Consider the following 24,747-nt stretch of genomic DNA (forward strand, 5'->3'; position numbering starts at 1 on the left):
AGGATCGTAAGAATATCCATACATAACTTGTTAGGATCATAAGAAAAGCCATGCATCAAACATGAAACAAAAACATTTAATTCGATCTGTAAACGTACAAACATAGGGATGTTATGATTATGAGTGAACATTTACACGTTCAATTCTTACTTTACGTTTACCTTTAATCGATTCGTTTTAAAACAGAAATTGAGTTCTGAAATGATTCCTACATGTTGAAAGCCTATTTTTTTTCTTTGAATAGACTTAAATTAAACATTTACTTATTAGAGTGATATGCGAAATAATTTTGATCATTTTGAATACACATGGAATTCAGTTCTATTCTCTTTGATTTAGTTCCTATTGCAACTCAGACAAATGACTGAATGGATGACATACTGACTGAATGGATGAAATACAGACTGAATGGATGACAACCCCCTTGGTGTTTGCCAAAGGGCATCTAAAGGACTCAGACCATGAGAAACAACAGTCTCTAGTCTGATGAAACCAAGATTAAACTCTTTGGCCTGAATTCCAAGTGTCAAGGCTGGAGGAAACCTGGATCCATCCCTACGGTGGGGCACGGTGGTGGCAGCATCATGCTGTGGGGATGTTTTTCAGTGACTGGGAGACTAGTCAGGGTCGAGGGAAAGATGAACGGAGCAAAGTACAGTTAGATCCTCGATGAAAACCTGCTCCAGAGTGCTCAGGACCTCAGACTGGAGAGCGAAAAAGTCAAGGGGTCTGAATACTTTCCGAATGCACAGTATGTGTAAATTTATTTTGCAACGCTCGCACACATAACGCCAGCGGCGTGGTCAGCTTCATCGTTCTTGTTATGCTGGTGAATGAGGACCCAAAAGCGACTTAACAGAAACAGAGTCTTTATTCCAGTCTTAAACAAAAACGATAATCCTGGATATTATCTTAGGTAAATACAAAACAGGAAAACTGAAATCCTCTCGTCAGTAGAGAGGAACGACTGGAGACGCGACCACAGACTGCAGGTCGCTTCGGGAAGGCACAGGCCGTAGCTGACATAGACACCTGCTCACACGCAGCATCTGAAGAAGGCAAAAACACGACAGGGCGGAACAAGGACACAGAACAGCAAACATCAAACAAGGATCCGACAAGGACAGAAGCGGAAAACAGAGGGAGAAATAGGGACTCTAATCAGAGGGCAAAATAGGGGACAGGTGTGAAAGAGTAAATGAGGTAGTTAGGAGAATGAGGAACAGCTGGGAGCAGGAACGGAACGATAGAGAGAGAGAGTGAGAGAGGGAGAGAGGGAGGGGGAGAGAGAGGGATAGAAAGAGGGAAAGAACCTAATAAGACCAGCAGAGGGAAACGAATAGAAGGGAAGCACAGGGACAAGACATGATAATCAATGACAAAACATGACAGTTCTGTTGGCAAACGTCTCGGGCAAAGAATAATCAATATTTCAATATTTTATTTGGACGGGCAAGGAGGTATGGTAGGGCCTACCAGGCCCCCTAAGGCCCGCCCATAACACCAGCCCTGAAATCAAGCTTGTGACTCTACAAAATAGTTTTTTTGTTTTGTATTTTATGTTTTTTTGTGCCCAACAGCAATGAATGGTCAATAATGCATTGTGTCATTTTGGAGTCCCTTTCATTGTAAATAAGAATAAAACATTTTTCTGAAAACTTTTACATTTGTGTGGATGCTTCCATGATTTCAAATAATCATGAAGGAATTTTTAACATGCTAAGCTCTCACCATTACCAATAACAGGGAGGTAGAACATTTTTCGCGGTTGTGATATTTATCAGAGCAAACAGTCCTAGCTGCTGTGGACCCTGCTGATTAGAGCTGTCTCGTCAGACCCACACAGTCATTGTTAACCATCACATAAAAAAATGGAGCAGGTGTGGATTCTTTACCAACACAGGGCTAAACAGGCCACTGTCAGATATGCGATGCTAATGAATATATTAGTGGTGGATGAGCTACCACAGATAACCAAGCAACAGAGAACCATGACGTGCCAGTGACTCTCAGATAGAGCCCCAGTCTTCACATTGAAGAGCTTTAGATTGAGGAATAATACAGAAGATAGACAATCTGACAGGTCCTTCATACTGCACTTCACCCTCTCAGCGACACACTCTGTTTGAGAGAGTGAGAGAGACCCAAGGAAGGGGGGGGGGGGTGCTGGCCGTGTGACTGTGACTGTGACTTTCCATTCCACAAGGTGACAGATTGGCTGCTCTGTCTGTCCCCCACTCCTTTTTATCAGGACGGATGCTCGGTGGGGGGGAGGGGACAATGTGTGCCACCCCCCGCGTCACTCTGATGAGCTGGGTACTCATAAATGACCTGATCATCGCCCAGTCAGGCACCCTTGGAGCCACCTCCTTTTAATGCCATATGACCGTGTTGTTGCGAGGTAATTAACACATTTTATTTTGCCAGGCTATAAATCCAAGCACCGCTCTTCAAGGGAAACATTTTGGGATAAATGGTGAGAGAGTAGATTAAGTCGTAATTATAGGCTCTACTTTTAGGACAGTGCTGGTGTTTGACAAGGAAAGTTGCACAGCACCAGGTTATGAGGCTTTGTTTCGTGGCTGTGGGGAGAGATAGCTACATTAAGTATGGTTGTATTAGCCAACCCAGATAAGTTTCCAGGCCCAGACACAATCTGATGCGCTACATCTCTTTTCCAGCATTTATAATACCCAGGCTTACTTAATGATGTATGAGGGGAAAGATGCAAGCTCACCCGACCCGGAGAGGGAGAATTCTAGTATGTGTAAATCTCTCTGTGTGTGTGCTTGAGAGGGAACTGCAGTGTGTGTGTGTGTGTGTGTGTGTGTGTGTGTGTGTGTGTGTGTGTGTGTGTGTGTGTGTGTGTGTGTGTGTGTGTGTGTGTGTGTGTGTGTGTGTGTGTGTGTGTGTGTGTGTGTGTGTGTGTGTGTGTGTGTGTGTGTGTGTGTGTGTGTGTGTGTGTGTGTGTGTGTGTGTGTGTGTGTGTGTGTGTGTGTGCGTGCGTGTGCGTGCGTGTGCGTGCGTGTGCGTGTGCGTGCGTGTGTGTGCGTGTGTGTGTGTGTGTGCGTGCCTGCGTGCGTGCGTGCGTGCATTCACTTACTTGTGCGTGTCAAATACAATTTTATTTGTCACATGGTGTAAACCAACAGAGTAATGCTTACTTATGGGCCCTTCCCAACAATGCAGAGGGAAAGAAATTAAACATTGAATTATGAAAGTGATAGGCTAAAGAACTTTGGCAAATGTAGATAATTTTGAATACACACATGGATTTCAATAAAAATAATTATAAGACTATTCTGTTCTATTCTCTTTCAGTCATTTGTCTGAGTTGATTTTGTTTGATTTAGTTCCCATTGCAACTCAGACAAATGACTGAATGGATGACATACTGACTGAATGGATGACATACTGACTGAATGGATGACATACTGACTGAATGGATGACATACTGACTGAATGGATGACATACTGACTGAATGGATGACATACTGACTGAATAGATGACATACTGACTGAATGGATGACATACTGACTGAATGGATGACATACTGACTGAATGGATGACATACTGACTGAATGGATGACATAATGACTGAATGGATGACATACTGACTGAATAGATGACATACTGACTGAATGGATGACATACTGACTGAATGGATGACATACTGACTGAATGGATGACATACTGACTGAATGGATGACATACTGACTGAATGGATGACATACTGACTGAATGGATGACATACTGACTGAATGGATGACATACTGACTGAATAGATGACATACTGACTGAATGGATGACATACTGACTGAATGGATGACATACTGACTGAATGGATGACATACTGACTGAATGGATGACATAATGACTGAATGAACGATGAATTAAATGTTCAAATATGTTGGAATGACGAGTTGCACACATCATGCATGCTCTTCACATCATTTGGCTCGTAGGCAAATAGTCCTACATTAGGGTATAATGGCTCTATATGGCTGCATGCCTCCAGAAAGACATCTGAGGCTGAGGGGTGCTTTTCCGAAGGCGCATGGTGCTGTGGTGCTACATGGAGATCACAAGCTCTTCAACTGGGCAGCAGTGTCGCGATGGAGGGAATCGCCTATACGGAGGCGACCTAAGACCATTGCAACAGCGTTATTGTAAAGTGTGGGAATAAGCTTATGCCAGACTTAGCCTACGTTTGTCCATAAGTAAATAAATATATATCATGTCAAATGGTTTTAAATTCATATTAACCCCTCTTACAGAATATGCTTTGGCAAGATTTTGAGTGCTGAAATAAATATCAAAATATTCTCCCCCCCAAAATATTTTGAGTGGCAAAGACTCCAGTGGTCAGACATAATTCATAGATTCACCAAACATCTAGTATTATTCTATGTTTCTGGTAGATACTACTGGTTATGATTCATTTTCCTGGTATATACTACTGGTTATGATTGTAGACAGAGCCCAGAGAATGGGATGGTGCAATATTGAATGAGTTCTGTGTTGATAGGGTGCATGCATGGAGACGTCCACACCACCCAGAGATATATCTATACTGTAGAGATACACCTTGCGGCCTGGAACTTACCGGCCCTTCCCAACAAAGCAGAGAGAAAGGAAATAGAGAAATAATAGAAAAGTAATAACACGTAATAATAAAAGCAATAATAAATACACAAATACACATAAATTGGCTATACGGTGCCTTCGGAAAGCTTCAACAAAGTACTGAGCAAAGGGTGTGAGTACTTATGAAAATGTTTTATTTCCGTTTATTAAAGTTTTTTTAATTCGTAAAAATGTCTAAAAACCTGTTTTTGCTTTGGGATATTGATTAGGGGAAAAAATGAGGGGACATTATTTTTTTATTTTTTTAGAATAAGACTAAATTTGAAAAAAGTCAAGGGGTATATCAGACCATGGGGTACCAGTACCGAGGCGATGTGTACGAGGTAATTGAGGTACGTATGTACATAAACTAGGACTAAAGCAACAGATAATCAACAGTAGCAGCAGCGTTTGTAATGAGTCAAAAACGTTAGTGCAAAAAAATGCTAATGCAAATAGTCCAGGTAGCTGTTTGGCATGTGTGTGTTAATGTACTGCATCTCTGTGTACACATCTCCCTCGGTTAACCCCCCTGCTCTATCTCCATTCTACAGCTGAAGACAACCCGTGCCAGACCAACCCCTGTCTGCATGGAGGCAGCTGCCTGCCGGAGGGCGACGGCTACAGCTGCTACTGCCCCCAGGGCTACTCTGGAGAGAGCTGCGAGATCGGTGAGTTGGGTCAGGGGTTAAAGGTCACTGTGGAGAGGGGGAAAGGTTAAGAGCTGCAGAAGGTCACCCTCTTTCCAGCCCTGTGTGTTGTACTCATAGCCAGACTCAGAATCATTGTAGATTTACTGTTTAACTATGGCTGATACAAATACACTGTGTACAAAGCATTATGAACACCTTCCTAATATTGAGCCCCCCCCCCCCCCCCCCACCCCCAAAAGAGCCTCAATTCGTTGAGGAATGGACTCTACAAGGTGTCCAAAGTGTTCCACAGGGATGCTGACCTATGTTGACTCCAATGCTTCCCACAGTTGTGTCAAGTTGGCTGGATGTCCATTGGGTGGGTGACCTTTCTTGATACACACGAGAAACTGTTGAGCTTGAAAAACCCAGCAGCGTTGCAGTTCTTGACACAAACCTCGTTCAAAGTCACTTGTATATTTTTTTGTCTTGCCCATTCACCTTCTGAATGGCATACATAAAATCCTTCTTTAACTTGTCTCCTCCCCTTCATCTACACTGATTGAAGTGGATTTAACAAGTGACATCAATAAGTGATCATAGCTTTCCCCTGTATTCATCTGTTCAGTCTGTGTGATGGAAAGATCTGCATACAGTAAATATGTAATGTTTTGCTCCAATGCCTGCGTTGATGGTATTTGACATTATCACTGGCTCAGTCAGTTTTTGTATGAGGAAGTTTAGCTGCATGGTCCTGCTGTGCCCAGGCTGCTGTTCCCTGCCTGCCTGCAGAGGTGAGGTAAGGCTGCGGAAGCAGCCTGTGACAGAGTGTGTGTGAATGGGGAGGGTGTGTGCTGTTTTCAAAGGTGGGTGTGTGAATGCAAAGTGTCTGTTTTCCGTGCACAGAGGTGAGGCTCTAACAGTGAATGTGTTTGAATGAGGAGGGTGTGTCATTTAAGGTGAGGCTGAGTAAGCATGCTGTGACAGGGAGATGCTGAGTGTTTGTGACTCTCACTGGCAGGCAGGCAGCTCATCTCTCCACTGTGCTGTGTGATGGGAGAATGAGCCAGTCAGAGCTGGGCTGTGCTGGAGAGACCTGGTTGGGCTGCACAGTCACAGGTGTGTGTGTGACTGTCAAGGGGACATGGGCTAAGTCAAACCAGGTCACTCCAGATCCAAGGCGACATTCAACGTTCATCCAGGTCCCCAGGACATCAGGAGATGCCTTCAAAACTGTGCACTAGCGGCAACGGTGTGTGTAATTAACATCAAGTAGGCCTGCGGCTTGCTAGGGCGTTGTGGATGGACGCAAGCCGCAAGTTCCGGCTCCGAGCGTCCTGTGTTCAAATCCCAGTGCTAGGCACAATTTTATTTTTCACTCTATCCTAAACTTTAACTCTTACCTCAACCATTCGGAATTAATCGCTGAACTTAACCGTCAGAATTTGACATTTATATCCCCTCTGGACAAACGTTGAATACTGAAGTCAAACCATGTGATGTTGACGCTTAGTCAGGGGTGGAGGGGTAATAAGGGCTGGGAACAGTGTGAGTGTTCGCGGATGGAGGGGAAATAAGGGTCGGGAACAGTGTGCGTGTTCGCGGGTGGAGGGGCAATGAGGGCCGGGAACAGTGTGCGTGTTCGCGGGTGGAGGGGCAATAAGGGTCGGGAACAGTGTGCGTGTTCACGGGTGGAGGGGCAATAAGGGTCGGGAACAGTGTGCGTGTTCACGGGTGGAGGGGCAATAAGGGCCGGGAACAATGTGCGTGTTCGCGGGTGGAAGGGTAATAAGGGCCGGGAACAGTGTGCGTGTTCGCGGGTGGAGGGGCAATAAGGGTCGGGTATAGTGTGCGTGTTCGCGGGTGGAGGGGCAATAAGGGTCGGGAACAGTGTGCGTGTTCGCGGGTGGAGGGGCAATAAGGGCAGGGAACAGTGTGCGTGTTCGCGGGTGGAGGGGCAATAAGGGTCGGGAACAGTGTACGTGTTCGCGGGTGGAGGGGCAATAAGGGCCGGGAACAGTGTGCGTGTTCGCGGGTGGAGGGGCAATAAGGGCCGGGAACAGTGTGCGTGTTCGCGGGTGGAGGGGCAATAAGGGCCGGGAACAGTGTGCGTGTTCGCGGGTGGAGGGGCAATAAGGGCCGGGAACAGTGTGCGTGTTCACGGGTGGAGGGGCAATAAGGGTCGGGAACAGTGTGCGTGTTCGCGGGTGGAGGGGCAATAAGGGCCGGGAACAGTGTGCGTGTTCGCGGGTGGAGGGGCAATAAGGGCAAACAGTGGGTGTTCGCGGGTGGAACAGGGCCGGGAACAGTGTGCGTGTTCGCGGGTGGAGGGGCAATAAGGGCCGGGAACAGTGTGCGTGTTCGCGGGTGGAGGGGCAATAAGGGCCGGGAACAGTGTGCGTGTCTGCGGGTGATTTTATTTGGCCCCCCAAGAATTCTGTGCAAAAATAGTTTGTATACATTTTTATTGTTGGACATAAACGACTATCAAAACACCAGTAAATCAGCTCCAAGTGATTTGTAAATCTGTTCTGAAGTATTCCCAATCATAATCGGGAGATATACTGTATGTGATCGTATACAAATGTAAGCACGGTTTGAAATGATTATGTTCTAGTCAAATATTATATCTGTTTGGGCGTCTTACGGTCATTTTGCAGTCTACAAATGATTTCTCATTATGTTCTGGCCCCTTACCATCCGCTCAAGAAATAAACTGAACCGTGGCTGAATCTACAGTAGGTGACGATCCCGGTTCTATCGAGTGTTCACTGATCTGGCCTTTAAAGGTTATACATGTAACATTTCTACCTGCAACCAGTGCCTAATGTTAATTGCAGTATCAAAGCAATAGAAATCCTGACTTTTTTGGGGTGACACTGCAATTGAGCTTTTTACCACGACTAGTCGGTGCGGCCAGGGTTTTTGTGTACAACTTCCTTTATTATGATTGGTTTTCGAAGGTCGACAACATATACAGGTATAGGATCTTAATTTTAAGGACATTTTAAAATGGTAATGTATTTGAGGTTGACTTCTTAAGTTGTAATTTCCCCTTTGAAAATGTTCAGTAATTATAATCCACATTTCCTGTTTATGACAATCACAATTATGTCAAAAAACATATTGCTTCTAAAATAATGGACTGGACCAACATTGATATTATGGTGGTGTCCACTGGCCATAAATATTTTAACACCTATGAGGGTGCCTTGATTTCTTATGGGCTGCCCATCTCCCCAGGCACCCCTTAAATGAGTGCATTCTGAAATGATTCAAACCTCTTCAATTTTTCCACATTTTTCCTCATCAATCTACACACAATACGCCATAACATCAAAGTGAAAACAGGTTTCTATAATTTTTTGCTAATTTGTTACAAATAAAAAACAGAAATACCTTATTTATATAAGTATTCAGACTCTTTGCTATCAGACTCCAAATTGAGCTCAGGTGCATCCTGTTTCCATTGATCATCCTTGAGCTGTTTCTACAACTTGATTAGAGTCTATCTGTGGTAAATGCAATTGATTGGACATGATTTGGGAAAGTCACTCACCTGTCTATATAAGTTGACAGTGTATGTCAGAGAAAAAAACAAGCAATGAGGTCGAAGGAATTGTCCGTAGAGCTCCGTGACAGGATTGTGTCGAGGCACAGATCTGAGGATGGGAACTCCAACATTTCGGCAGCATTGAAGGTCCCCAAGACCACAGTGGCCTCCATCATTCTTAAATGGAAGAAGTTTGGAACCATCAAGACTCAGAGACCTAGAGCTGGCCACCCGGCCAAACTGAACAATCGGTGGGAGACGGGCCTTGGTGTGGGAGTTGACCAAGAACTTGATGGTCACTCTGACAGAGCTCCAGAGATCCTCTGTTGAGGACAACCAGCATTCCAGGCCTTTATGGTATGGTGGCCAGACGGAAGCCACTCCTCAGTAAAAAGCACATGACAGCCTGCTTGGAGTTTGCCAAAAGGCACCTAAATGACTCTCAGATCATGAGAAACAAGACTCTGTGGTGTGATGAAACCAAGAATGCCAAGCGTCACGTCTGGAGAAAACCAGGCACCGCTCATCGCCTGGCCAATACCATCCCTATGGTGAAGCATGGTGGTGGCAGCATCATGGGGAAGTGGGGATGTTTTTCAGCGGCAGGGACTGGGAGACTAGTCGAGGGAAATATGAACGACACAAAGTACAGAGACCTCCCACTGGGGCGAAGGTTCACCTTCCAACAGGAGAACGACCCTAAGCACACAGCCATGACTGGACTTGAAGCTAATCAAACATCTCTGTAGAGGTCGACCGATTATGATTTTGCAATGCCGATACCGATACAGATTATTGGAGGACCAAAAAAAGTCGATACCAATTTTTTTAATGTATTTGTAATAATGACAATTACAACAATACTGAATGAACACTTATTTGAACTATATATATATATATATATATATATATATATATATATATATATATATAATATAATATATCAATAAAATCAATTTAGCCTCAAATAAATAATGAAACATGTTCCATTTGGTTTAAATAATGCAAAAACAAAGTGTTGGAGAAGAAAGTAAAAGTGCAATATGTGCCATGTAAGAAAGCTAAAGTTTAAGTTCCTTGCACAGAACATGAGAACATATGAAAGCTGGTGGTTCCTTTTAACATGAGTCTTCAATATTCCCAGGTAAGAGGTTTTAGGTTGTAGTTATTATAGGAATTATAGGACAATTTCTCTCTATACGATTCTATACGAAGAAAGGCATTGATGTTTATGGTTAGGTACAGTCATGCAACGATTGTGCTTTTTTCGCAAATGTGCCTTTGTTAAATCATCACCCGTTTGGCGAAGTTGGCTGTCTTTGTTAGGAAGGAATAGTCTTCACAGTTCGCAACGAGCCAGGCGGCCCAAATTGCTGCATATACCCTGACTCTGTTGCAAGAGAAGTGACACATTTTCCCTAGTTAAAAGAAATTCATGTTAGCAAGCAATATTAACTAAATATGCAGGTTTAAAAATATATACTTGTGTATTGATTTTAAGAAAGGCATTGATGTTTATGATTAGGTACATGTTGGAGCAACGACAGTCCTTTTTCACAAATGCGCACCGCATTGATTATATGCAACAAAGGACACGCTAGATAAACTAGTAATATCATCAACCATGTGTAGTTAACTAGTGATTATGATTGATTGTTTTTTATAAGATAAGTTTAATACTAGCTAGCAACTTACCTTGGCTTCTTACTGCATTCGTGTAACAGGCAGGCTCCTCGTGGAGTGCAATGTAAAGCAGGTGGTTAGACCGTTGGACTAGTTAAACGTAAGGTTGCAAGATTGAATCCCCGAGCTGACAACGTAAAAATCTGTCGTTCTGCCCCTGAACAAGGCAGTTAATAACTGACTTGCCTAGTTAAATAAAGGTGTAAAAAAAAGACTTGGCCAAATCGGTGTCCAAAAATACAGATTTCCGATTGTTATGAAAACTTGAATTCGGCCCTAATTCATTGGCCATTCCGATTAATCGGTCGAGCTCTACTCTGGAGAGACCCGAAAATAGCTGTGCAGCAACGCTCCCCATCCAACCTGACAGAGCTTGAGAGGATATGTAGAGAAGAATGGGATAAACTCTCCAAATACAGGTGTGCCAAGCTTGTAGCATCATAAACCAAGAAGACTCGAGACTGTAATCAATGCCAAAGGTGCTTCAACAAAGTACTGCGTAAAAGGTCTGAATATTTCTGTAAATGTGAAATTGCAGTGTTTTATGATTAATACATTTGCAAAATGTATAAAAATCTGTTTTTGCTTTGTCATTATGGGTTATTGTGTGTAGATCGATGAGGAAAAGAAGCTATTTAATCAAGTTTAGAATAAGGCTGTAACGTAACAATGTGGAAAAGGTCAAAGGGGTCTGAATCATTTCCGATTGCACTGTAATATCAGAATGTTTTTTCCTAACTATACAGTAATCATCAGTGTGTGTCCATACTGAGAGATGGAAGAAAGATGTCCATCTCTCCTATGCAAAGGAGTAACTTGTGGGGGACTGGGGGTGGCCAGGCAGCTACAGGAAATGTGTTGCACCATTCAGTGCAACACATTTCCACATTTTTCTATTGGACCTCCCCCCGCCCACAATGCCTGAAAACTAGTCCCAATTTATTTCCAGCAGCGAGAGAGGAGTTTGTCATTATGGGGACACCTATTGGATAAATATGCAATCTAAATACTTATGGTCAAATTACTTCTCTGCATTTCTCCCTTTTGTTGTTGGTTCATCACACTAAATTATTTAATCTGAACTAATGTTTTTTTCAGAAAACATTCTTGTGAAAATAAACTGGAGTATAAAAATCTTGTGTAAGAGTTTTCTTTTATTGTATAATACATTTGTATTAATGTGTAGAGATAAGTACTTACCAAAACAGTAGTTCTGGTTTGATTTTAGCCTTCCATCTAGAGGATGAGGTGACCCCCACAAAAGTTGGTGGTGCTACTGTTGCCATTCCCCGTATGTTGCTCTACAGAGAGTAGAGGAACAGGCAGAGATATGAGGGATGAGTTAGATAAATAGGTGGAATGAGACTTTACAGACAGTTGACTGGAAGGGAAAGGAAAGGGGAATACCTAGTCAGTTGTACAACTGAATGCATTCAACTGAAATGTGTCATCTGCATTTAACCCTCTGAATCAGAGAGGTGCGGGGAGCTGCCTTAATCAACATCCACGTCTTTGGTGCATGGGGAACAGTGGGTTAACTACCTTGTTCAGGGGCAGAAGGAAGTGTGTGTGTGTGTGTGTGTGTGTGTGTGTGTGTGTGTGTGTGTGTGTGTGTGTGTGTGTGTGTGTGTGTGTGTGTGTGTGTGTGTGTGTGTGTGTGTGTGTGTGTGTGTGTGTGTGTGTGTGTGTGTGTGTGTGTGTGTGTGTGTGTGTGTGTGTGTGTGTGTGTGTGTGTGTGTGTGTGTGTGTTCTGGTCAACCCAAAAATGCTGGGTTAGGCCAACCAGGAATTGATTTTGTTTAACATGTAGAGATTATTGGATCCCGTTTTCATTACTCCAGCCCCTCCCCTTGCGAGGATAACGCCACTGAGCCTTTTTTTAAATGTTTCATGACATTGAAGAACACTTTGGGAGGGATCTTAGATCATTCCTCTATACAGAATCTTTACAGATCCTTGATATCCTTTGTCTGCACATGTCGATTGCCCTCTTCATTTCAAACCACAGGCTTTCAATGAGGTTCCAGTCCAGAGACTGAGTTACGCCCTTGCTCCTATGGATCCCATATACATTAATGCTAAGTCAATGAGGAGAGGTTGCTGTTCCAGGTCACTACTTATGTAGAAGGGTCGCAGGCCAAGGGTCAGAGGTTAAGGGGAGAGGTATTGTCATGGGTGTGATAATCAATCAGCCATCTACTGACCACACACACACACACACACACACACACACACACACACACACACACACACACACACACACACACACACACACACACACACACACACACACACACACACACACACACACACACACACACACACACACACACACACACACACACACACACACACACACACACACAGGATGTCTGGGGTCGGCAGCCTTCGATTTGGGGATCATCCTAAATTTATGTGGGCTAAAGGCATCGGTGATCAATCAACATTACAGCCACATCAATAAGTCCTGATTATTGCATGTTAAACAGATGAATTACACATGGTTTGTGATGTTAGTTTGGAATTGCTTAGAATCTGTTGGGACATAGTACATTTTGTGTATGCCAATCATATAGAATTGTCTCTGGCAACAAAACAAAAGGGATTCATTTGGAGTTTTTAAATGTAGAATAGCATTTTTCCATGATTCATTTCATGTTGTCTGTTCATTTCGTGGATGGTTATTGTCACGCTGTGGTTATTGTCATGGTCGTTTTTCATTCGTCGCCTAAAACGAATGCGCACCAGATTGTAGGTGCTCCACAAGTCCAGTTTCGTGAAGTACTGCGCCCTGTGCATTTGTTCGATGATGGTTGGGATGAGGGTTAAAGGATAGCTGAACTTAAGTGTCTTATTCAGAGTTTGATAATCAATGCAGGGGCGCACTCCCCCATCTTTATTCTTAACAAAGAAGAAGCTTGAGGAGGCTGGTGATGTAGAGGGGCAGATTAAACCCTGCTCTCTCCTGTAAGTAGGTCTCCATGGCCTCGGTCTCGGCATAGGAGAGGGGATAGACGTGTCCTCAGGGGAGGGCTGCGTCAGAAAGCAGGTCAATGGCACAGTCCTAGGGCCGATGAGGAGGCAGGCGTGTACCCCGAGTCTTAAAGAAAACCCTGTGCAGATACGGTTACTTCTCCGGTAAATCCACTCGAGGGGCGTGGTCCAGACAGACATCGTGAGACACGAGCCCTGTTCCTATTAGACGATTATCCAGGGCTCGAACTGGAATGGGTGACCGTAGGGGAACCAAAGAAATGTGCAATGCAGTGGCCTGTGCACTAACTAAAAGATTCCCGGCAACCCCGGAATCAATCAGAGCTAACGGGGGTGAGGGGCTAGGGTATTTAATGGGAAAACACACTGGTTGAGTTGACAGAAAAGGAGAGGAGATCTTGCATCCTACCTGGGTTGGAGCAGGGTACTTCCCTGGCTTGTCACCTCCTCGCCTATTGGTGGCAAGAGGGCAGGTCGGGGAGAAATGACCCCTTTCTCCACAATAGGCGCAGAGGCCCAGATTCCTCCTTCTCTTACGCTCTGCCTCTGGCAAACGTGCAGAGCCCACCTCCATCGGCTCTGGAACCAGCGCTGGAGACAGGAGGGACTGCACGTTCCCCTCCAAATGCAGGATGGTTGCCAACACGCTGTCCATGGTGCTGCTGAGTTTGGAGAGACAGTCCTCGTGATGCTGGACTGTCTCTACGATGTTCGACAGCTCGGTCTTTCCCGCTGTCTCCATTTAGTGGGTTGGTTATTCTGTCACGTTGTATAATGATTGGAGACAGGTGCAGGAATACGTACTAGGGTTTTTAATTTCTCCACCCAAAATATAGTACGTCATGAAAACGACGGGGACGGAGCCCAAAACAGACACCTTTATATATATATATATATATAACTCAGGGATGTAACCCAATCAAAAGAGCAAGGTGTAAACCTCTAAATAATACACGGGACGAGACCCGTAATAACAAGGGCACAAAAACACATAGCGCGAAAGCCGAGCACAGGTACTCACAACACCGACGGACATGGCACAATAATCGACAAGGACAATGGGCACATACTGTATATATACATACTAATCAGGGGGGAATGGGAACCAGGTGTGTGTAATGAGACAAGACAGTCCAGGGTTGGTGGTAATGAATCCTGTTCAGTGACGCCTAGAAGGCCGGTGAAGTAGACCTCCGGAGATGGTGAACAGAATGAGCAGCAGTACCGAGGCGATCCGTGACACTAATTTTGTTTTTTTTTAATGTTCAGTTTGAAATCTTCCTGCAGGACTGTGTATTTGGCTTTTTGGCTGCCGGTGGTTTCCTGCATCTTGTGTCTGCAGCAGATAGGGTGTCTATCTGTCTGTGGTATCTGACATATGAATTACAACCAATCAGGTTAATTGCATATTACTGCAAACCCTTGACCACATTACTGACTTACCACCACGCTCTGTCCAGGTGAGGCACTGAAAGGAGGATGGCGGACGAGAGAAGGGAAGGAAATAGTTGCTTTCTCTTTCTCCTTCTCATTCCCTTTCTTTCTTGCAATCTGACTTTCTCTCTTTCTTCATCTACTCTTTTGCAATCTATACCTTTCTTTCCAGCAGGTTATACAGCATAACTATGTTCCTTCCCTTTGCTTCTCCTGCTCTGTGCGATTGAGTCTTCATCAGTGATTCTTTACAGTCATTACCATCCATCATTACTTTATTACTACCAACCCAGCCGGTGTCACAAACACTGCAATAAGCAAATCTTGTTTCCTTCTGTGTATAGTATAGTGGGAGGAATGATGATTTAGGCAAAACAGGGCTGTGGAATTGTAACTGAAGTTGCTCGGAGGCGATCTCCAGGACTTGAATTGTATTTGCAATTATTTGGGATGAGGCGTTTAGAGATGCTGCATAATGCATGGTCTCCGTTTCTGCTGGGCCGCTCAAACATTTATGAGACAAGGGGAGAGTTGCTTCGTGGGGAGAGAGAGGGAGATGGAGGGAGGTAGAGCAGGTAGGGCAGCTTGGCAGCTTGGGCAGCTAGGGCAGCTTGGCGGACACAGGGCCAGGTAGGGGTGTCAGGAGGGGGGATCCCTAGAGGAAATGGGACATAACCGCTCTTATATATGAATCTAATAAATCTTCTATACAGATGAAGGATCTTAATTGTACCTATATTGTCACAGCAAAATAATCTTGCAGCAACAGGATTTGAACGCTTGGTCCATAATGTTTCTTGATCGGTGGTTAGATTATTAGCTGGACAAAAATAGGCTACATGAAAAGTGTAATACTGTTAATATGTGTGTTAGTGTGGATTTTCAGTGAATTTGTGTAACTCACGAAGCTCATCTGCATTTCCTGCAGTACAGGAAAATTCTCAGCAACAAAACAGTGATCAAAGTAAAATCCTATATCTGTATGTCTCCCATATACACAGCTGTGTGTGGCCACTAGGTTGACTATCAGTGGGAACGGGTACATCTTAGATGTTAAGTTCCCTATATGGGAACCCAAGCGGTTCTGGACTGGCTCTGACTGACATTTTGGTGTACAAAGCAATCTGTGAATGTCGTAGATTCCCGGGTCTTATAGTGGCAGAAAGACCCATCAGTCTGCTCTCCACTCCCACTCTCTCAGCGGAGCCCACATTTGCATAGGGAACAAAGTATCAAATCTTCTGGCCTTTCCATACAAATAATCGATTTTCTCTTCCTCGGAGTGGCAGAGCCCAGTCTGGGAAATGGCATATGAAAGGAGACAGTCCATTGAATCCAGCAGTGCTGGTTTCATCTCGCTGTGATATTCTCAGCTGGATTTAGAACTCTCAGTGGACATTTAGGAAAGAATTCTCTGTTGTCAGTTATATGGAATAGTGCCGATTTTGTACTGTCACTAAGTATGATCATATTTATTTTACAGTTATAAGAAAGGTGAAATCTTATAGTAAGTCATTTATAATTTGATTGTTACCATTTTTAGAAGGCATTCAGTCATTTCAAGCCCCATTGCCCAACTTCTGTTGAATAGGAAAAAATTCTAAACATTCAAAAGTTTGGGGTCACTCAGAAATGTCCTTGTTTTTGAAAGAAAAGCACAATGTTTGTCCATTAAAATCACATCAAATTGATCATAAATACAGTGTAGACATTATTAATGTTGTAAATGACTATTGTAGCTGGAAACTGCTGATTTGTAATGGAATATCTAAACTCAGCAAAACAAGAAACGTCCCTTTTTCAGAACCCTGTCTTTCAAAGATAATTAGTAAAAATCCAAATAACTTCACCGATCTTCATTGTAAAGGGTTTAAACACTGTTTCCCATGCTTGTTCAATGAACCGACTCTCTTCTCTGTATACATCAATGATGTCGCTCTTGCTGCTGGTGAGTCTCTGATCCACCCCTACGCAGACGACACCAGTCTGTATACTTCTGGCCCTTCTTTGGACACTGTGTTAACAACCCTCCAGGCAAGCTTCAATGCCATACAACTCTCCTTCCGTGGCCTCCAATTGCTCTTCAATACACGTAAAACTAAATGCATGCTCTTCAACCGATCGCTGCCTGCACCTGCCCACCTGTCCAACATCACTACTCTGGACGGCTCTGGTTAGACTGTAAACTCTCCTTCCAGACCCACATCAAACATCTCCAATCCAAAGTTAAATCTAGAATTGGCTTCCTATTTCGCAACAAAGCATCCTTCACTCATGCTGCCAAACATACCCTTGTAAAAATGACCATCCTACCAATCCTCGACTTCGGCGATGTCATTTACAAAATAGCCTCCAATACGCTACTCAACAAATTGGATGCAGTCTATCACAGTGCAATCCGTTTTGTCACCAAAGCCCCATATACTACCCACCATTGCGACCTGTACGCTCTCGTTGGCTGGCCCTCGCTTCATACTCGTCGCCAAACCCACTGGCTCCATGTCATCTACAAGACCCTGCTAGGTAAAGTCCCCCCTTATCTCAGCTCGCTGGTCACCATAGCATCACCCACCTGTAGCACGAGCTCCAGCAGGTATATCTCTCTGGTCACCCCCAAAACCAATTATTTCTTTGGCCGCCTCTCCTTCCAGTTCTCTGCTGCCAATGACTGGAACAAACTACAAAAATCTCTGAAACTGGAAACACTTATCTCCCTCACTAGCTTTAAGCACCAACTGTCAGAGCAGCTCACAGATTACTGCACCTGTACATAGCCCACCTATAATTTAGCCCAAACAACTACCTCTTTCCCTACTGTATTTATTTTATTTATTTATTTTGCTCCTTTGCACCCCATTATTTTTATTTCTACTTTGCACATTCTTCCACTGCAAATCTACCATTCCAGTGTTTTACTTGCTATATTGTATTTACTTTGCCACCATGGACTTTTTTTTTGCCTTTACCTCCCTTATCTCACCTCATTTGCTCACATCGTATATAGACTTGTTTATACTGTCAAATCAAATCAAATCCAATTTTATTTGTCACATACACATGGTTAGCAGATGTTAATGCGAGTGTAGCGAAATGCTTGTGCTTCTAGTTCCGACAATGCAGTAATAACCAACAAGTTATCTAACTAACAATTCCAAAACTACTGTCTTATACACAGTGTAAGGGGATAAAGAATATGTACATAAGGATATATGAATGAGTGATGGTACGGGGCAGCATACAGTAGATGGTATCGAGTACACTATATACATATGAGATGAGTATGTAGACAAAGTAAACAAAGTGGCATAGTTAAAGTGGCTAGTGATACATGTATTACATAAGGATGCAGTCGATGATATAGAGTACAGTATATACGTATGCATATGAGATGAATAATGTAGGATAAGTAACATTATGTTAGGTAGCATTGTTTAAAGTGGCTAGTGATATATTTACATAATTTCCCATCAATTCCCAATATTAAAGTGGCTGGAGTTGGGTCAGTGTCAATGTCAGTGTGTTGGCAGCAGCCACTCAATGTTAGTGGTGGCTGTTTAACAGTCTGATGGCCTTGAGATAGAAGCTGTTTTTCAGTCACTCGGTCCCAGCTTTGATGCACCTGTACTGACCTCGCCTTCTGGATGATAGCGGGGTGAACAGGCAGTGGCTCGGGTGGTTGATGTCCTTGATGATCTTTATGGCCTTCCTGTAACATCGGGTGGTGTAGGTGTCCTGGAGGGCAGGTAGTTTGCCACCGGTGATGCGTTGTGCAGACCTCACTACCCTCTGGAGAGCCTTACGGTTGAGGGCGGAGCAGTTGCCGTACCAGGCGGTGATACAGCCCGCCAGGATGCTCTCGATTGTGCATCTGTAGAAGTTTGTGAGTGCTTTTGGTGACAAGCCGAATTTCTTCAGCCACCTGAGGTTGAAGAGCCGCTGCTGCGCCTTCTTCACGACGCTGTCTGTGTGAGTGGACCAATTCACTTTGTCTGTGATGTGTATGCCGAGGAACTTAAAATTTGCTACCCTCTCCACTACTGTTCCATCGATGTGGATAGGGGGGTGTTCCCTCTGCTGTTTCCTGAAGTCCACAATCATCTCCTTAGTTTTGTTGACGTTGAGTGTGAGGTTATTTTCCTGACACCACACTCCGAGGGCCCTCACCTCCTCCCTGTAGGCTGTCTCGTTGTTGTTGGTAATCAAGCCTACCACTGTTGTGTCGTCCACAAACTTGATGATTGAGTTGGAGGCGTGCGTGGCCACGCAGTCGTTTGTGAACAGGGAGTACAGGAGAGGGCTCAGAACACACTCTTGTGGGGCCCCCGTGTTGAGGATCAGCGGGGAGGAGATGTTGCTGCCTACCCTCACCACCTGGGGGCGGCCCGTCAGGAAGTCCAGTACCCAGTTGCACAGGGCGGGGTCGAGACGGGGTGGAGGGTGCTATGGTGTTGAATGCCGAGCTGTAGTCGATGAACAGCATTCTCACATAGGTATTCCTCTTGTCCAGATGGGTTAGGGCAGTGTGCAGTGTGGTTGAGATTGCATCGTCTGTGGACCTATTTGGGCGGTAAGAAAATTGGAGTGGGTCTAGGGTGTCAGGTAGGGTGGAGGTGATATGGTCCTTGACTAGTCTCTCAAAGCACTTCATGATTACGGAAGTGAGTGCTACGGGGCGGTAGTCGTTTCGCTCAGTTACCTTAGCTTTCTTGGGAACAGGAACAATGGTGGCCCTCTTGAAGCATGTGGGAACAGCAGACTGGTATAGGGATTGATTGAATATGTCCCTAAACACACCGGCCAGCTGGTCTGCACATGCTCTGAGGGCGCGGCTGGGGATGCCGTCTGGGCCTGCAGCCTTGCGAGGGTTAACACGTTTAAATGTCTTACTCACCTCGGCTGCAGTGAAGGAGAGACCGCATGTTTTCATTGCAGGCCGTGTCAGTGGCACTGTATTGTCCTCAAAGCGGGCAAAAAAGTTATTTAGTCTGCCTGGGAGCAAGACATCCTGGTCCGTGACTGGGCTGGGTTTCTTCTTGTAGTCCGTGATTGACTGTAGACCCTGCCACATGCCTCTTGTGTCTGAGCCGTTGAATTGAGATTCTACTTTGTCTCTGTACTGACGCTTAGCTTGTTTGATAGCCTTGCGGAGGGAATAGCTGCACTGTTTGTATTCGGTCATGTTACCAGACACTTTGCCCTGATTAAAAGCAGTGGTTCGCGCTTTCAGTTTCACGCGAATGCTGCCATCAATCCACGGTTTCTGGTTAGGGAATGTTTTTATCGTTGCTATGGGAATGACATCTTCAACGCACGTTCTAATGAACTCGCACACCGAATCAGCGTATTCGTCAATATTGTTATCTGACGCAATACGAAACATGTCCCAGTCCACGTGATGGAAGCAGTCTTGGAGTGTGGAGTCAGCTTGGTCGGACCAGCATTGGACAGACCTCAGCGTGGGAGCCTCTTGTTTCTAAGTTTCTGTCTGTAGGCAGGGATCAACAAAATGGAGTCGTGGTCAGCTTTTCCGAAAGGGGGGCGGGGCAGGGCCTTGTATGCGTCGCGGAAGTTAGAGTAACAATGATCCAAGGTTTTACCACCCCTGGTTGCGCAATCGATATGCTGATCAAATTTAGGGAGTCTTGTTTTCAGATTAGCTTTGTTAAAATCCCCAGCTACGATGAATGCAGCCTCCGGATAAATGGTTTCCAGTACTGTATGATTGACTGTATGTTTGTTTTACTCCATGTGTAACTCTGTGTCGTTGTATGTGTCAAACTTCTTTGCTTTATCTTAGCCAGGTCGCAATTGTAAATGAGAACTTGTTCTCAACTTGCCTACCTGGTTAAATAAAGGTGGGAAAAAACAAAAAAAACATCAACAATTAATGAACATGCACCTGTGGAACAGTCGTTAAGACACTAACAGCATACAGACGGTAGGCAATTAAGGTCACAGTTATGAAAACTAGGACACTAAAGAGGCCTTTCTACTGACTCTGAAAAACACCAAACGAAAGATGCCCAGGGTCTCTGCCCATGGCCAGGGCCTCTGCTCATCTGTGTGAATGTCCCTTAGGCATGCTGCGAGGAGGCATGAGGACTGCAGATGTGGCCAGGGCAATAAATTACAATGTCCGTACTGTGAGATGCCTAAGACAGCACTACAGGGAGACAGGACGGACAGCTGATCGTCCTCGCAGTGGCAGACCATATGTAACAACACCTGCACAGGATCGGTACATCTGAACATCACACCTGCGGTGTACCTGCGGATCTGCGGATCAGGTACAGGATGACAACAACAACTGCCCAAGTTACACCAGAAATGCACAATCCTTCCATCAGTGCTCAGACTGTCCGCAATAGGCTGAGAGAGGCTGGACTGAGGTCTTGTATGCCTGTTGTAAGGCAGGTCCTCACCAGACATCACGGGCAACAACGTCACCTATGGGCACAAACCCACCCCTGCTGGAGAAGACAGGACTGGCAAAAAGTGCTCTTCACTGACGAGTCACGGTTTTGTCTCACCAGGGGTGATGATCGGATTCACATTTATCGTTGAAGGAATGAGCATTACACAGAGGCCTGTACTCTGGAGCGGGATCGATTTTGAGGTGGAGGGTCCGTCATGGTCTGGGGCATTGTGTAACAGTATCATCGGACTGAGCTTGTTGTCATTGCAGGCAATCTCAATGCAGTATGTTACAGGTAAGACATCCTCCTCCCTCATGTGGTACCCTTCCTGCAGGCTCATCCTGACATGACCCTCCAGCATGACAATGCCACCAGCCATACTGCTCATTCTGTGCGTGATTTCCTGCAAGAAGGGAATGTCAGTGTTCTGCCATGGCCAGCGAAGAGCCTGGATCTCAATCCCATTGAGCACGTCTTGGACCTGTTGGATCGGAGGGTGAGGGCTTGGGCCATTCCCCCCAGAAATGTCTGGGAACTTGCAGGTGCCTATGGTGGAAGAGGTGGGTAACATCGCACATCAATAACTGGCAAATCTGGTGCAGTCCACGAGGAAGAGATGCACTGCAGTACTTAATGCAGCTGGTGGCCACACCAGATAATGACTGTTACTTTTGATTTTGATCCTCCTTTGTTCAGGGACACATTATTCCATTCCTGTAAGTCACATGTCTGTGGAACTTGTTTAGTTTATGTCTCAGTTGTTGAAACTTGTTATGTTCATACAAATATTTACACATGTTAAGTTTGCTGAAAATGAACACAGTTGACAGTGAGAGGATGTTCCTTTTTTGCTGAGTTTACATAGTCGTACAGAGGCCCATTATCAGCAACTAGTTTCTTTGAGATTTCTCGCATGGAATCGCCTTTATTTCTCAGAACAAGACAAGAGTGATGAGTTTCAGAAGAATGTTCTTTGTTTCTGGTCATTTTGAGCCTGTAATCGAACCCACAAGTGCTGATGCTCCAGCTACTCAACTATTTAACCTGTTAGGGGGTTATATTCCTGTGCGGGTAGCGTGACTACAGCTCAAGCTCATTACCATAACGCATAATGCGCAAAAATATTCCTAAAAATATTTAACCTCCACACATTAACAAGTAAAATAGCTCAAATGAAAGATAAACAAGTTGTTTATCTAGCCAGCAAGTCAGATTTCTAAAATGTTTTACGGCGAAAACATAGCACATATTTATGTCAAACCACCACTGCAGACATAGCTCATTAGCATAGCCAAGTAGGAAAAAATATGCAATCAACAAACGCAGGATTAAAAGAAAAATCATTTCACTAACCTTTTGAAATCTTCATCAGATGACAGTAATATAACATGTTACACAGTACATTCATTTTTTTTCAATAATATGCTATATATATCCATAAATCTCTGTTTACAATGATGCATCGTTCAAAACATGCTACTAAAATGTCCGGAGAAATGACGATAGCTCCGGCAGATAACGTCAGCTAACAAGGAATACACATCATAAACTTTGACTAAATATGCATGTTTTACATATGTATAGGAAGATACACTTCTTCTAAATGTAAACGCTGTGTTACTTTTATTTCTAACATTACATTTTGCGTTTACTAGGCTATAATAGGGAGTCGGCGCTCCAAAATGTAGCATTCTGGCTCCTATATCTTGGAGTCGACAGAAACCCAAAAAACACATAAATATTCCCTTACCTTTGCTGTTCTTCCATCAAAAGACCTGGAAGGAATTATACTTACCAAAAACAGCCTTTAGTTTTCAAGTCTGCGTCTTTCGGTTCTCAAAATAGACTCATTTTGGTCAAAATGTAGGCAAAATTCAAGTGGATGCGCACCAAAACGTCGAAAATATATATCATATGTCGAGTAAACTTAATAATAATAATAATAATAATCAAACTAGGTTCATAATTAAGATTTAACATGTTATAAAGGTGTACAGCAATTTTGAGGACGAAGCGAAACACACACGTCTTGTCATTGATCCTGATGAAAAGAGAGAGCGGGAGCAGAGCGCGCATACAGGGCACTTTTTTTTGGCGTGACCGAGACCTTTCGGCACGCTCAACGTCTCGTGAGCGCGCAATTCACACAATGACACGCCCCATAGAAAGCAGGCTTCACGCTGAACACGTAGAAACTGTTCTCAGAGCTGTAGCCTTTTGGGAAGTGCGTTTAAGATGACGTCAAAGTCGGGGCAACTTTTTCCATGACAAGAGAGATTTTGGGAGAATGCATGCCCTGACACTTCTGCTTTACATAGAGACAAAATTTAAACGGTTTTAGAAGCGTTAGAGTGTTTTCTATTCGATAATATTTTTTATATGCATATATTAGCAACTTTTGAAAAAAATTTATCCTGTTTTATATAGGTACCCAAATCCTACAGAAGGGGCAGTAAACCGTGGTATCCTGAACAGGTTTAAGCAATGTATAAAAAAAATCTTATCCAGAAAGGTGAATTCCAGACCTTTCTAAAACTATGGGGAAGTTGGCCATCTATTTGGCTCTCAAACAAACATGCTATTTTGTTAGTTGTTTTGCATTGTTCGTAACTTGTTTGGTATATAATGTTGCTGCTATCATCTCTTATAATCGAAAAGAGCTTCTGGGCATCAGAACTTTCAATTATTCACCTCAGATTAGACAACAAGTTTTTCTTCTCATTCGCTGGAGAAGGAAACAGAGATTTAGCGGAAAAAGATCAGGGTACCTTTTGGCTAATCTGCCTTGCCATCCGTCCTGCTAGCTAACATTAAATCGCTGGAAAATAAATGGGACGAACTGAAAACACGTATATCCTACCAACGTGACATTAAAAACGGTAATAACTTATGTTTCACTGAGTCGTGGCTGAACAACGACATAAAGAACATACAGCTGGCAGGTTATACACTCTATCGACAGGATAGAACAGCAGCCTCTGGTAAGACACGGGGCTTATGCATATACAGTGCCTTGCGAAAGTATTCGGCCCCCTTGAACTTTGCGACATTTTGCCACATTTCAGGCTTCAAACATAAAGATATAAAACTGTATTTTTTTGTGAAGAATCAACAACAAGTGGGACACAATCATGAAGTGGAACGACATTTATTGGATATTGCAAACTTTTTTAACAAATCAAAAACTGAAAAATTGGGCGTGCAAAATTATTCAGCCCCTTTACTTTCAGTGCAGCAAACTCTCTCCAGAAGTTCAGTGAGGATCTCTGAATGATCCAATGTTGACCTAAATGACTAATGATGATAAATACAATCCACCTGTGTGTAATCAAGTCTCCGTATAAATGCACCTGCACTGTGATAGTCTCAGAGGTCCGTTAAAAGCGCAGAGAGCATCATGAAGAACAA

At 44.0% G+C, this 24,747-nt stretch overlaps 1 protein-coding gene across 2 annotated transcripts in view; it reads left to right on the plus strand.

The window, feature by feature from the left end:
- Positions 1-24,747, plus strand: part of LOC123997059 (neurocan core protein-like) — a 200,204-nt gene that overhangs the window by 103,769 nt on the left and 71,688 nt on the right. For both annotated transcript variants that reach the window (XM_046301031.1, XM_046301033.1), the window contains exon 10: positions 5,182-5,298. In XM_046301031.1, the coding sequence (XP_046156987.1) occupies positions 5,182-5,298 (117 nt within the window). The remainder of the gene's footprint in view (positions 1-5,181; positions 5,299-24,747) is intronic.

Source organism: Oncorhynchus gorbuscha, linkage group LG15, assembly GCF_021184085.1.
Source record: "Oncorhynchus gorbuscha isolate QuinsamMale2020 ecotype Even-year linkage group LG15, OgorEven_v1.0, whole genome shotgun sequence".
In the NCBI taxonomy this organism is placed as follows: Eukaryota; Metazoa; Chordata; class Actinopteri; order Salmoniformes; family Salmonidae; genus Oncorhynchus; species Oncorhynchus gorbuscha.